We start from the raw sequence: 15503 nt of genomic DNA on the forward strand, positions 1-15503 counted from the left end.
TAAAAAGGGTTTATACTTTTTTGAACCCTGTGTTTTGTCCCATTACCTGTTTGGACCCTGTGTTTTGACAAATTACTTTTTGGACCCTATGTTTTGAAAAATGGTTAAAATAGAACCCTAAACTCAATTTTTGATGTAGAAAAAATTGAATATAACAACACAGATTTTAAGCAGAATGATTTTATTTTTGTTCTGAATTGTTAGTTTGGCAAATTATTTATGATTTTAGTTGAGAAAACATTGACCAAAATCGGGTGTAGGGTTCTATTTTAACAATTTTACAAAACATAGGGTCCAAAAAGTAATTTGTCAAAACACAGGGTCCAAACAGGTAATGAGACAAAACACAGGGTCCAAAAATGTATAAACCCTTATAAAAACATCACTTTATGTGAGAAATGTGGGAATGATGCCCCAAATTTAGTCAATTTATTTGTTGAAAATGATAGATTAATTTTGTCATCTTATTAAAATATATACATACAAGTTATGTGACTTGGAATTCCACATTCTAAATTACCAAAGCTATATATGTATAGAATGAATAAATCTAGACATGCTTGCTTGATGTATAAAGTTCTTGTTTGTGAGATATTTGTTTCAAGAAGAAATCAACTTAAAACATAAGGGGAGTTATAGAAACAAAGAGGTTTTTAGAAATAATTTCAATAAAATGTGTTCATCTTAAGTATTAAAGTGTGAAAATAGTGGGAGTGTTGACTTAAGGTCGAACTTACTATTTTGATGGTATGAGGTGTAATTATTTTTATCAAACTATAGACAATACAATGTTTGAATAAAATAATGAGAGAGTGATTAAGTATGCATACACGATAAAAGGAAATGATTCAAACTGGAATAAAAAAATTTAGAAATTAAGTGAAAACTTGACAAATAACTAAATCTTTTACAACAGATTTAGTACATCTTGAGGGATGTAACTAAAACCCCCTAAAGAGATTCATTGTGGAGTGTAAGATATCCTAATACTAGTTACTCAAACTAGTGTTAGGTTCAATAGGTAATAAAGAGTCAACTAAGTGAACGTGTGTAGTTACTAACCGAAGGGTTAAAACCGAAAGGATTTTTAATAAAAATTAGTCTTGAGATGACAAGTATCTTAAGAGTAACAAGATACTATAAAAGTTCCACTTATATTGACTTAGGGTTGGTGCTGCCTCTCATGAGAATTCAGAGTTCATTCTCAACAAAAGTCCACAAGACCATTAACGGTGCAAAATCGAGCAATGTTCTCAAGTAAACATAGCAAAAGTTTGTGTATTATCACCTGTTTGTTATCAAGGAATAGTGGTTCAATGTTTCGGAAACCAAAATTTCAACAAACTTTGTTATAATTACATTAAGGTAAAATTCAATTTGAAAGACATTTTACTTTATGCACTAATTTATTAGTTTATATAGACAGTTGAATTATTTAATCAAGTGGGGGAATATTATATTATTCTATAATATAACATTTGAGTGATTAAATAAATGTTACAAACTATTTGTCACTAGAGAAGAGTCATTTAATTATGTGGGGGAATGTTATATTATTTTACAAATAATATAATATTTTGATTAAATGAATTATGTGACAAATAATAGAGTGTGTCAAATGTTATTTTATGAAATGTAACATATATTGTCGAGTTACAATTTGATAAATGATGACTAAAATACATTTTGTAACATATAGAGTTGAGTTATAATTCTTAAGAAATGATAATCATAAGTTTTGTAACTCTCACAAATATTCACCAATTGATGTGTAAAAGGAGTTGCACATCTTGAATTTGATTTTCATTAGCTATAATATTTCATATTGGTTGTGTGCATATTTCTAACTCTTAAGGGAGTTTGGTGGAATTAAAAAATCAAATGGTGGATGAGAACTCTATAAATATAAACCATCTTGACCACCTGGATGTAATGTGTGAATGTGAAAAAGCACACTATATATTTTAGAACACTTGTGATGACATGGTCATCTTTAGAACAGTCTGATGAGTATGAGAGAAGGCTTGATAAATCCTTAGAATTATTTCTAGAGATTATTCCCAAAGTGTTCTTATGAGGGATGAAATAGGTTTAGGATAAATGTTTTGAACCTTGTTTAAGCCTCGTGTTACTCTTGAGATCTTCATCTTCTACCATCTACTCTTATGATAATTGGCAGAATTTATGTAAACACTTCTCATATTTTTCCTTAACTTATGTAATATCATTTAATAATATTATATATATTTTTTGTCATTTTGATTGTAATCATCTCCTTCGTTGATATATTCCATAACAATAAATACTAGCTTATAGTACTTTTATTATTATTATTATTATTATTATTTGTTTTGTTTAGGTAAAGTATGAACCACAAATGTTTTTTCTCTTTTTCTTTTCAATCATTATAAAATAAATTAAATAAGAAATCATTTTAAAAAGTTATTGTGAATGTTGGATAATTTCCCTTGAAGCTTCCGTTGGCGCATATGGGTGTGAGCATCGAAGGCTCAAGGGCCTCGCTGTACGAGGCCCAGATAGCTTTAGACGTACGCACATGCCTTCGCAACCACTTGGCGCACCCCTCGGTAGGCAAGGGCTTCACATAGAAAGCCCCAAATCACTATTCTAGAACTCATGGGTGCCTCAAGATCGAGACTCCTTTGCACGTGGCTTAGAGGTTCATTTGACTTGGTGCGAGGCCCATGAGGAGGAGGGTGCCTCGCTATGCGAGGCTAAACAAATGGAGGAAGGTGATTTGCGAGGCTCTGTTGTGCGAGGCTTAGAGCCTCAGTTGACTTGGCGCGATGCCCGATGAGAGGAAAATGCCTCACTGTGCGAGGCTGCACAAACGATGAGAGGCGTTGTGCAAGGGTCCGTTACGTGAGGCTTAGGGCCTCATTTCACTTAGCACAAGGCTCTCGAGGAGGAAGGTGCCTCCCTGTGCGAGGCTAAGGAAATGAAGGAGGTGCCTTGCACATCGAGGCGCTGCATGCTTAGATGGTAAATCCCTTCAACGCTGGAGCCGCATACCTAGATGCCTCATTATGTGAGGCATAGTTCTCCAAACCCCGTAACGCGAGGCTGATACGTGGCAAGGGCTCACTACCTAAGGTCTACCTCTTGGAAGTGCCTTAACATGGAAACCTTGTAAGGAAATTCCTTCTACGCTAATGAAGAGCCCATGATGTTCTCTAACACTTAGCAAAATATATGGAAGCTTGGAGGGAAATTGTACCTTGAAAATGAAAGAAGGACCTTCAGGTACAAGGCACTTGTACGAGTACAAGATATATAGCTATAAAGGTGGCGAATGCGTGATTCTGACATCCATGTTCAACAAGTAGTGGCCACACGAATTAGTATGTGAAGTGGTGGCACGTTCTGCATGCCTCTGACCATGTACGAGAGCCGACACCACTACGTACTGCACAACTAACATGACAATGTACCTATGTACGATCTTGTCCCTTTGGACAACCTTGTATTAGGGGCCATTAGAGCCCATCTATAAATAGGCTTCGACCCACTCAAGCTAAGGGATTGGAAAATTCTTTGTATGCTCAGACAATTAAGGAATATATGATTTTTGCTCCATATTAGTTCTGCATCTTTCTCCTTTAAGTTCTTTGTATCTTCTTTCTACATAGATTTTGCAATACACTTTGAGTTCTGATCCTATATCGTTGATGACTTCTCACTGTCAATAGTTTGGCACCGTCTATGGGAAGAACAAGTATCAAATCATTGTTCTTCCATCAATTCTAATAAGAAGAAATGCCAAGACGTTCTAGATGCCTACGGGAATCACAAGACGTGGAGATCCACCTAGACTGAGACCAACTAAGGGCCTCCAAGAGAAACCCTCTACCACCTGAGGATGAAGGTGTGCCAGAGGAACATCCAGTCCCTGAAGAGGAAAAGGAGGTGTCACCCCCGGCTGTCCCTCAACCATCGACTGATCCATGCTCAGGCCACTGGGATCCGGGTCCCTCTACGCACAGTCAGGGCAAGAGTCCTCGAATACACTCTGTGAGTTCCAGCTCAAGGAATCGCTTCTATGAGGATAAGATACACAAGTTACACTAAAAGAATAAAAGGTTGGAAACTACACTAGAGAACATGCAGGAGGTGTTGAACGACCTTTTGCAAGGGAAGTCGAGCATGCCCCTTCGCATGCATAGAGGGAAGGAACATGAGAAAAGAAAAGAACAGTCCCCGTGGACGACGGAAGGACCCGACTTTCCACTAGCAATACTCCCCGGACAACGCACCATGAAGGTCCAAGGCCAGCAAAGTACCCCCGAGAGCACAGGCGAAAGGATGACGTTTGTTATAGAAACAAAGCTGAAGTTACCTCTAAGGGGGCGCCCTCTGACCTAAGAGAGAATCTCAATAGGAGAAGGGTGGACGAGAGGACCACACCTCCTGTGGCTCCCCCGGAAGACAAAAGGAAATGAAAGGCCAACCCATCCGACTTGAGAGACTCCTTGAAAAAAAGGAGACAATACTTAGACACCGAGAAGAGGATCCTACGGAGCAAGATAATCACTGCGTCTAGGGGCACGCTGTTGATGGTGAGTTTGATTATGAATCACCCTTAACTAGAGAAATCCATGTTGTGTGGCTCCCATCCAACTTCAAAGAGCTCCGCATGACCCCTTACGAGGGCAATACGGATCCAAAATACCATCTTGATGTGTTCAATGACTTAATGAAGTTAAGGGGAATTAATAGCAGAGCCAGATGTAACTGCTTCGTTGTCACGTTGAAGGGACCTCCATACAAGTGGTTTAAGAGACTTAAGCCAGGGTCCATCAGGTCATGGCAATAATGCATTGACAAAATTCTCTAGTAGCACCATACAGTGCGCAATTACACCATGCTAGGTACTAGCCTCGCTAACATAAAGCAAGGCGAAGGCGAAAGCCTAAAGAGCGAAGGTTTAATATGGAGGTGGCTAAGGTAGGAAGCCTGACCAGAGGAGAACTCAAGATGGCAATCACGGATGGAGTGCACCTAGGCAATAAGTTATGGGATAATATGCTCAAAAAAGAGGTCACTGACTTAGACGACTTCTATGAAAGAGCACAAAAGTACATTCCAGTTGAGGATGGCCATGAGAACCTAAAGGCAGAAAAAAGTGAATCCACTTTCAAGCCCTTGGCCCATGAAGGCTCAAATGGTACAAAGAAGAAAATAGGGTATGAATGGCCAAGGGACAGCCACTAAAGAAAGCACATACGCAAAGGTGAACCCAGGCAAACGCCATACATTTTCTACACAAACCTGACAGATACCAGGCAACATATCTTCCCCATAAACGAGAATAATGTGCCCTTCAAAAGACCCCCACAGATGAAGGGAGACCAATCCAAAAGGGACCCAGTAAGTATTGTCAGTACCACAAGGGTATTGGCCACACCACGACGGAATGTACCCACTTGAAAGTAGAAATTGAGGAACTCATACGTAGGGGGAACTTAGGCAGATACATCAGAGGGAAAAACCCAGGACTAGAAGATCAGCCATCCTATCCACAGGCTCGAGAGCGAGCCCCAGAAGTACAGGGATAAGTAAGTACAGTGTTCGGAGGTCCAGGATTCAGAGGAGAGTCGAGGAAGAAACGAGATAGATATGTCAGGGAAGCAAGGTGAAGTCTACCCCTGTGCACCATGAGCCTAGAGAAGTGACCCCCAAAGAAATTTAAGGGGGAAAATGATTCGATAACCTTCATAGAGGAAGATGTGTGAGGGGTGCATTTCCCCCACAGCGACCCCCTGGTGCTGTCCGTCCAACTTGCCAATATGAGAGTGCATCGAGTCCTTGTGGACAATTGTAGCTCCATAGATATCTTACATCGCCCCGCATTGGAGAAGATGGGCTTGTGAGTTAGGAACTTATAACCCAGCCATAACCCCTTATATGGATTCACTGGTGATCCAATACAACCTTTAGGAGTCTTTCAGTTATCGCTCACCATGGGGGAGCAACCCAGACAAACCATTGTCATGATGAACTTTGTTCTAGTAGATTGTGCTTCGACTTTCAATGCAGTATTAGGGAGACCCTAGAACCGATAGGATGGTGATACATGGAGGCGTAAACCCACATTCACACTTGGGGGTGGATGACACGGGTATACCCCAAGCATGGAATGCAGAACATCTCAATGAATATTACCAGTAAGACTTTTGCATATAATGCATAAATATATGTACCTTGTTTGTTTGCCTTATGTTAATTTCAGTAGTTAAAAATTAAAGAGGTTGCCCAGATAACCTCATAGTAGTTGCAATGTTGCCATACGTGCCTTTGTAGTCTGCTTACTATCAATGAAAATGTTTCCTATCTCGCATATTACATTCCTTCTATATAAATGCGCCTATATAAAAAATATGCACAAATGGTCAAAAACTATGTTGGGAGAAAAACAATCAAAGTGCCCAATGGAATGAATCCCACCAAGCACTTGGGGGCAAAATATGAGGTATATATAATGGAAAAAAAAAAAGCCTTGCAGGGCATCTCCTGGATTCATAAGGATTAGCTACCCTTATGGATGCCAAAGGAGCCAAAAGGTTCCATAAGGATAACCTTGTGATAGGCTTATACTTCCTCGAGGGGTAAGGCCTTAAGGAGGACGTCCACCAATAAGCTTAGAGTGGCCACCAAGCCATCTAGCCAAAAAGTGTTCGACAAGAGACGCTTGTGAAAAGAAGTCAAAAGATTTCACAAGGACAAAGTCCTAATAAAGGCTAATACCTCCACGAGGGGTAAGACCTCAAGGAGAGCATCCATTAATGGCCACCAATTCGTCTAGCCAAAAAGGGTCCTAAATTAGACCCTTGAAAAAATAGTACTATGCATAATGACGAGAAGGACACTTCTCGCACAAAATAACAAGCGTGCGCAAAGAATATAAAAGGATGCCAAGAACCCAAAGGGTTAACGTGTCCTTACAAGTATAGTCAAGGTGCTCCAAAAAGACTATCATCATCAATCCATGGAAGACATAAGGAATTCATCAAAAAAGAAAGGGACTTTGACATGATAACCAAAATAGAATGACAAAGGCAAGGAAGACTAGTGCATCCTCGTAGTCGATATAAAAAATAAGCAAGGAAATAGAAATGAAGAGCCCCACATATTATTAAAGACTTACAAGGAGGTCCATATAAAAAAAACAACACAGAGGGTTACACAACAACAATATACATATAAGTAAGCTTGGGAGAGGGGATTATGGGTTTCCACCCAAGCCTTTCCACTCAACAATCTTCCCAATCGCATACTCTCCAATGGGAGACAAGTTCACATTAGGATTGGTCCTCCACACGACGTGCAATGTACGTTGGACTATACCATTCTCGACATTTACCAGTTCAGCTTCGAGAGCATTAATCTTCTCATTTGCGGTATGAATAATGGCTTCGAGCCTAGTATTAGAGTGAGAGGTCAAAGCAGCCTTGCCCAGTGCAGCATCCCTCTCGCAAACCGCCTCAGCAAGCTGACCTTCCAAATCGTTGGCCCGTGCGGTCATACAATCTTTCTCTGCCTCGGCCCTATAGAGGTTCTTCATCACCTCTTCAAGCTTGAGCTTTAACCGTTGCGTGGACGAGGAGCTCAAGGTGACAAAATGCTGACCCATGACGGAAGCCTATGTAAAAACACAGAAAAAAAAATAAAACATCAATGGTCAGACAATATCAAAATTGAAAAGCATGCATTAAGTGTTTTAACAAGCACCTACAGAGAGGCTCACATATAAGCCTCACCCAACTCAGCATCTAGAATATCATACATAGACCCCCACTCGCCTTCAAAAATATTACCCATGTAATGGCACTACTACAAAAATTACATGATAAGTCGGTTAAAAACTGACATCCGAATGTTCATAAGTCGGTTGGGAACTGACTTCCCATGCAGTGACTTATGATGTAAAAACATGGTAGGTCAGTTGGCGCCAAACCGACATCTGGTGTAAGACATGGTACGTCGGTGGAAAACCGACATCTGGTGTAAGACATGGTACGTCGGTTGCAAACCGACCTCTAGTGTAAGACATGGTAGGTCGGTTGTACACCGACCTCTGGTGTAAAACATGATATGTCGGTTCACAGCCGACTTATGGTGTAGACATCTATTGTCAGTTTTAGTAGAACCGACTTATGGTGTTTTTTTCTCTTAAAAAGTGTATTATGCCCAAAACAAATCATGTTTTTTATACAAACAAACTGAACAAAACAAAACATATATTACAATAATATAAAATACTAGAATTTGAACTAAGTATCTAAAATAACGAGTCTTAAGTTAATTACAAAATGACTCACATAAGCATTGTAAACTATAGTTAGGCAACAAAAGTGTGTATATCTTCAAGAAAGTCTAAGTTAACATTGTAAGTATATCTCATTAAAAGTCTAAGTTAACAAAAGTGAGTGGACCTATGTAGTACTCATCATATCCATTACGCATTGTGCCCATTCTTCACGTACTTCATTGATCTCATCCTTTGTGTAATAGTTCTTCCCACCACACTAAAACAAAATTCATTGCATGAGTTGAATTAATATATTTAATCTTAAGGTAAAGCTAGAACTTTAATAATGAATATTTTCACTTACATTACTAGTTAGCCATCGCATTGAAAACTCATTTGTCACGAAGTCCTTCATCATCCTCATAACATAGAACTCACATTGTACTGATTGTAATGGTTGACGAGGACACTTAACTGTTCTCCACGCGACTTCCTTAGTTTTTGCATTATTTGTGCTTAAATGTTGAAAGACACTAAATAATAATAACATAAACATTTAGATGTTGTTAATTTTAAATGAATTAAAGAGTATGTAGTTAATTGGTTAGATTTTTACCGAGAAATGAGAGATTTGATTTCATCTGGTGGAAAATTGTGAAGAGAATCCAGGAAATAGCATAATTGGTGATCAAAATCAATTATTATAAGCATCCAATGCTTTCTAACAAAAACACAAAAATATTTCATTATTAATATTATATATATTCACTAACAAAATACTAAAAGTAAAAAACTTACCCCTTATGATATGGCAACAACCACATCTGACCCGGATTTGAATCAAGCATACGCTTTGATACCGATTCAACTCGTTCTTCTTCAGTGGATCCAACATTTGATAACCAAATTGGCTCAACAAAACGAAAAAAGTGACTGATCTCTCTTTTCACTAATTGGAAGTATAAAATCCTTCATAAAAAATATATCTCTGTTAAATTTATAAAATAAGTTATGAACAAACTTATAATTATTTTAAAAATCTTTGATACCTGATATATAACGATACACGTGATGCTCCAATCTCTTCCATTAAGCCAACATGGACTATATCTTCTTGTGAGATATATAAATCATTCTCATGGCTGAATATCTCAAAATCCATCGTAATTTTGATCATGAAACTTGGCTCCACATACTTCACGGTAGTTAATAGACACTTGAGAAATCGAGGAGCCCCACTAGGAATCTTGAAGAGTATCGGGGCACTAGCTTTAATTGACACTACTTCATTTTGACTAGGAAGTTTTTGGGAAGGATGAGACTTCTCTTGTGTCATTGGGGCATTAGGTATTGGTGAACCATTCTTTTTTTGCTTCTTTGTCTTCTTAGGTAGCTTCAACATGAAAGTAACACATGTTAGTCATGAAAAATAATTCAATCACTAAATATAGTTTCTTGTCAATGTCTTACCAAATCTGAATCGTAAGGAATGATCAGATGAGATGGCCACTCAACATAGTGGCCGACAGCATGACGTACTAAAGAAATCTCATCTCCAATAGGAAAAATAAGTTTAGCCTCATCATTGCAGCACTCATCCACTTGCACACGATAGTTACCCTTTCTTAAGTCAACACAATGAATTTTTCTGCTTGTTGCCATTATTCGTCCAATAGCAACAGTATCACCATTTTCGAAAATATTATACATACATAGACCCTCACTCGCCTTCGAAAATATTACCCATGTAACTCATGGCCTCTCTGTACTGGCTCGACAAAGGATGACCTCGGGAAGCAGAAGTATGAGCTCGGCGGGGGGAGACATGTATACCTATCGATGCATGCTTAGATAAGGAAGGGGATCGAGAAGGTCCTGATCTATCCATAAAGGCATGAGGAGTAGAGGGGCACGGACTTACCTCTTTATGAAGCGAGGCACCCGAAGACGCCCACCCCAAATGCGCCCCTAAGGGTGGAAGGGCATCATCAAAAGAAGGCAAGATGAAATTCTTCTTTGGGATAACAGGAGTAGAAACATGGGTGTTGTAAGAAAACTCGCCACCTACCACCAGCGGCGGGATCCAAGAAGTGATGCCATCAGTATGATCATCGTCGGCAACATCCCCAGCCCTGTCAGCCAAGAATCTTAAACATTAATAGTTCTTGGACTCCACCTCGACCTCATCTTCCGTATCCATCTGGTCACCCACAGAGTAGTGAAAATCTTTATCATCGTCATCATAAATCATTAATCACACTTAGTTACACGATTACGACCAAATGACTCGTTTAGTGAGTTTAGCACTGTTTAAAATACATAGTGTAACGGTTATGATTGATGTTGGAAGAGAAGGGGTTATGATTGATGTATGAATGTTATGGGTGTTTTTTTAGCACTGCAATGGTTTGTGAATGTGGTGTTGTGTGATTGTTCCCATGGGGAAGGCTTTTAAATATGCTCATCATGTTTAATTGGTCAAGTTATTGATTGCAGATTCAACCAGAGGTTATGTACCCAAGGCAGTTAATGACACCTGGTGGTGGCTATACCAAGGCTGGGAATTACAGCCAGGGTCTGAGTTCTTCACCTGCCCCTCAAAATTTGCAGCAGGTGTTTATAGATATGCAATTAAGATTGCAGAGGCAAGAGGATGAGATCAGGTGTTTAAAACAGTAGCAGGTTCTGTTAGGGAACACCTCTTCCTTTGCTATGCCAGGAGTGGCACTGGTATTGGCTCAGCCTATGGTTGAGAACAAGTTGGAATTTTTTTGTGGTAGATTCTAGGAATATTACCCTCAAGGTTTTTAGGGAGGCCTTGATTCATTCAGAGCTAAGCAATGGATGGGCATGATCAGTTCCATCCTCGACCATATGAGGGTGGTAGGTCACGATTGGGTGATCTGTGCGACATATGTGTTGCGGGAAGATGCCCAGGCGTGGTGGGAAGTGGTATCCAAAACACGAGATACAGATGCGATGGACTACAAAGAATTTAGGTAGTTGTTTAATGAAAGATTTTACTTTGATGCACTTAAGGCTGCTAAGACAAATGAGTTTCTGAACCTGGTTCAAGGAAATGCAACAGTAATCGAGTATGTTAATACATTCGATGGGTTGGCCAAGTTTGATTTTGATATGGTACCCACTTATGTAGCTCAGAAGGAAATGTTTATCCAGGGATTGAATCCCAGAATAGCTCAGGGTGTTAGAGTCGCCCCAGTACATGAAATCCCTACCTACGCTTAGGTGGTAGGGAAGGCTTTTGCTATTGAGAGCACGGGAAATGAGATTGTGAAGGAGAATGTTGTAGAGCGTAGTGCTCAAGTAGTGATACCTCCATTGGTTGGATCAGGTAGGGGCAGAGATCCCAGTGATTAGGAAAGAAGAGTTATCAATGTATTCGGTACCTCTGGTTTAGGAAACAGGGTTTGAAGTGTTGCGGTACGCCATCAGGGCAAGGACGAAAATTGGAAATTTTACCCGAAATGCACTCAGTGCAAAGAGGCATCATCTAAAGGAATGTTGAGTAAAGGCTTGTTTCTTTTGTAGAATGGTTGGGCACCTCATTAAGGATTGCATAGAACTGGGGACAGATGAGCAAAAGGGCGCGGACATCTCGACTCCAGCTCAAGTGTTCGCTCTAACACAATCAGAGTCAGAGACTGAGACTGAGGCTAGTTCCTCAATAGTGGCAGGTCAGCTTCCTAGTTCTGATTTTTGTATTATGCTAACTAGTTTTGGTCCCATGTTTTTCTTTTATTATCGCATCTAGAAAAGCATAAACTTGATATGCATATTACATGGTTATGTTGTGATGAGAATGTGATACTTTATTTGTAATTTTAAGAGATGGGTTAAGTTATGGTGAGAAAGGACTCATAAGTTGACTTAATAGAGTTGGTTATGACTGACTTTGATATGATCCTGGATATTGATTAGTTAGCCGAGTTTGGGACAATGATAGATTGCAAGGGAAAGGATGGTAACGCTTGGGTTTGAGGGTGAAAATCCCTTGTATTTGTTGGCACTGTGCATGGACCTTGTAAGTTTATGACATTTGTATTTACAACTAGAGACCTATTGCAAGAGGATGCATAGGACTCTTAGCTAGTGTGATGAATACCACTAAGGTCGTGCTAGTGGGACCAGGACAGACTAGATTAGTCTGTGAGGTTTTGGATATGTTCCAGAGGATTTGCCAGGGCTACCTGTATACAAAGAGGATTTTCAGAGGATTTTGTCGTCTTGATCGACGGTATTGTGGTATACTCTTAATTGGAAATTTTCCAAGGTCAAGGAACACCTCAGAGGGCAGGAGTTTCCTTGGATTGGTAGAGTGTTACATGTGCTTTGTGAAAGAATTCTCAAGGATTGTTTTCTCATTGACAGAATACGGTGATTGCCTATGTATCATGTTAGTTGAAGGATATGACCAGAACTAGAGCAGAGTTACAGGTTAGGTGGCCAATATTATGCTTAAGTCTTGTAGAGAGAATCAAAGGAAAACAGTTAAGAGAACCACAAATGGAAAGAATTTAGTGGAATGTCTTAGCTACATTAGCTAAGGATTATGTAGTGCCAGGTATGAGTTTATTGAGGTATAGGGATTGGACTTGGGATCTGGTGGACATTGGGATTAAATGGGGGATTCTAGATGAATCTCATACTACCTCTTATTCTCTTCATCCAGGCATCATGAAGATGTACTAGGATCTGAACGCTTTATATTGATGGTCTAGGATGGAGAGGGAGGTGACTGAATACGTGGCAAAGTTCCTAACCTGTTAGCAGGTCAAGACAGAGTATTAGAAACCAGTAGGGTCACTACTGTCTTTGAGTATTCCATAATAGAAGTAAGGAAACACCACGATGGATTTCGCGGTGGGGCTACCCAGGATAGTGGGTCAGCATGATTTGGTTCGAGTCATTATGAACAAGTATACAAAGTCATCTCACTTTTACCAGTAAGGACGAGTAATGTGGTTGATCAGTATACAGGTCTCTATGTGAGAGGGATAGTATGCCTTCATGGAATTCGATGACTATCTTATTAGATGAGGAGTTTTCTTTTACTTCCATGTCTTGGAGAAGGTTAAAGAAGGTGATGAGTATACAATTGGAGTTTAGTACAGTTTATTATCCTCAAATGAATGGTGAATCAGAGGGAGTTATCTAGTTATTAAAAGAGCACCTTATGAGATGTTGTATGGTAGGAAATGTATGTCGCTTATTCACTAAGATGAGATGGGTGAGATGTTATATTTAGGTTCTGAGGTAGTTTAGGGGACCATTAAGGCTATTGAAAAGGTTAAAGCTCGAATGCTCGCTTCTCAAAGTAATTGGGAAAGTTATGTTAATCTGAAGTGAAGGAATATGAAGTTCCAAGTGGAAGAGTGTATCTTCCTTAGAGTCTCACCATGAAGGGGTGAGGAGATAAGGGCAAGTTAAGCCCTAGATTAGTAGGACAATTAGAAATCCTTGATAGGATCGGTCAGGTTGCCTATGTTGGACTTACCTTTGGCATTGTCGGTCGTAGACAATGTATTTCCTATTTCCATGTTGTGGAAACATGTATGGGATGAGACTCACGTGTTGAGTTATGAGAATATGGAATTAGAGGCTAAGTTATCCTCTGAGGAATAGCCAGCTCAGATATGAGACAGAAAGAACAAGGTTCTGAGAAACAAAGTTGTACATTTGGTTAAGGTATTATACAAAACAGTAAGGTCAAAGGAGCGACCTGGGAATTGGAATTAGATATACGAGATTGATATTCTGGGCTAGTCAGATAAAATTTCGAGGAAGAAATTTCTGTAAGGAGGGGATAGTTGTAACGTCCCAAATTTCCTAATAAGGCTTAAAGCCTTTATTAGGGGACCAAGATGGCAAATTATGGAATTATGTGATTATGTGATTTTATGTGCATCATTATGTGATTATGTGAGTTCTATTATAATATGACTTGATATGCATGTATAGGTGTATTAAATATGCATGTGGAACCATTTCTGTTTAATTGGGAAACTTTCATAATTTGGCCGTTTTGGGAATATTTGACATATATGTGTGTGTGAGTCCACATTATTATGTGAGTATGTTTGGGTTACTCGGCACGAGACGATCCTAGGGAGCAAGCTAGAGGGAAAGTCACAACGGGACCCATACTTGACACGATGTGAGTCAAGGGGTATTTTGGATATTTAGCACATTGCCGGGATATTGGGTAATGGGAATGATTATTTGATGATATATTGGGAGTTAGTGAGATCAGGAGGGAATTCTGGGAATTTTCATTATTTTACCCCGGGTGGTGTTTTTGGGACCCCGAGCATTAGGATTTACTTGAGGTTACTTAAGCTTGAAGTAACCTTCAGAAATAAAAAGAATGTTCTCTCTTTCTCTCTCCCATTCCCTTTTTGACACTGTTCGCATTTTCGAAGGAAACTCGAGTTTAAGACTCAGATTCAAGCAAGGATCGAGGCATAGCGATTCTAGGAAAGGTTAGAAGCTTATTAGCCGGAGGATTTATTTGGGAAATGACTCAATCAAAGGTAATTTGAGTTTTAAGTTTTAAGTTGTTGAGATTTTATGCTTGAATTGGATTTTATGTTTTGATGAGTTTTTGGATGGTTTGAGATTTGGGTTTTAATGGTTTTGGATCATTGAGATGTTTGGGAACTTTAATTTTGGGATTTGGAGATGTTTGGATAGGTTTTTAGAACATTTTTAAATGAATAAAACGAAGGTTTTTGGCTAGGTTCATGGTTGGGCCGCGACCTAGTTCTTGGGCACCGCGGCCCAAGCTTGAAGAAGGAGGAGGCTCGCTAATGGGCTATTAGGGCCACTGTGTAGGGTAGGCGCATCGCGGCACGAGACGCGGGCAGAGAAGAGGCTTGGCCTCTGTTTGGAGGTAGGTCACGGCTCAGGGGCTTGGGGACTGCAATGCTTGAGGGCAGTTTTGCCCAGATTTGGTTTTTAGTCATGGGAACTTAACTCTAAGGGCTTGGGTAGAGTAGGATTCGATGTCCCGCAGGCTAGGACTCGGTCCAGAAGTATTTATTTACTCATTTTCTATGGGATTTTATATTATGGTTCTAACTAGGTGATTGCTAGGGGCTTGGAAACAAGATCGTGCTTGAGGGTCGTTTATTGGTAACTTTTGCTTGGACCATAGGTAAGAAAACTACACACACCCAGTATGTGATGCATGTCATACATGTGGTTATGGCAT

General features: G+C 39.6%; 1 protein-coding gene and 1 long non-coding RNA gene across 2 annotated transcripts; both read right to left on the reverse strand.

Moving 5' to 3' along the window:
• Window positions 1–8285: 8285 nt before the first annotated feature.
• On the reverse strand, window positions 8286–8796 carry LOC133794607 (uncharacterized). The gene is made up of 2 exons (XR_009875273.1): window positions 8634–8796; window positions 8286–8546 (listed from the first exon to the last, which is right to left on the reverse strand). It is a non-coding gene; the product is annotated as an uncharacterized LOC133794607 (long non-coding RNA).
• A 267-nt stretch (window positions 8797–9063) lies between these two features.
• Window positions 9064–9979, reverse strand: LOC133796230 (uncharacterized). Its single transcript, XM_062233706.1, has 3 exons — window positions 9740–9979; window positions 9319–9662; window positions 9064–9238 (listed from the first exon to the last, which is right to left on the reverse strand). The coding sequence occupies exons 1-3, from the start codon at window positions 9977–9979 to the stop codon at window positions 9064–9066; spliced, it is 759 nt and encodes a 252-aa protein (XP_062089690.1).
• Between the last annotated feature and the right edge of the window lie 5524 nt (window positions 9980–15503).

This window comes from Humulus lupulus, chromosome 8, assembly GCF_963169125.1.
Source record: "Humulus lupulus chromosome 8, drHumLupu1.1, whole genome shotgun sequence".
Classification (NCBI taxonomy): Eukaryota; Viridiplantae; Streptophyta; class Magnoliopsida; order Rosales; family Cannabaceae; genus Humulus; species Humulus lupulus.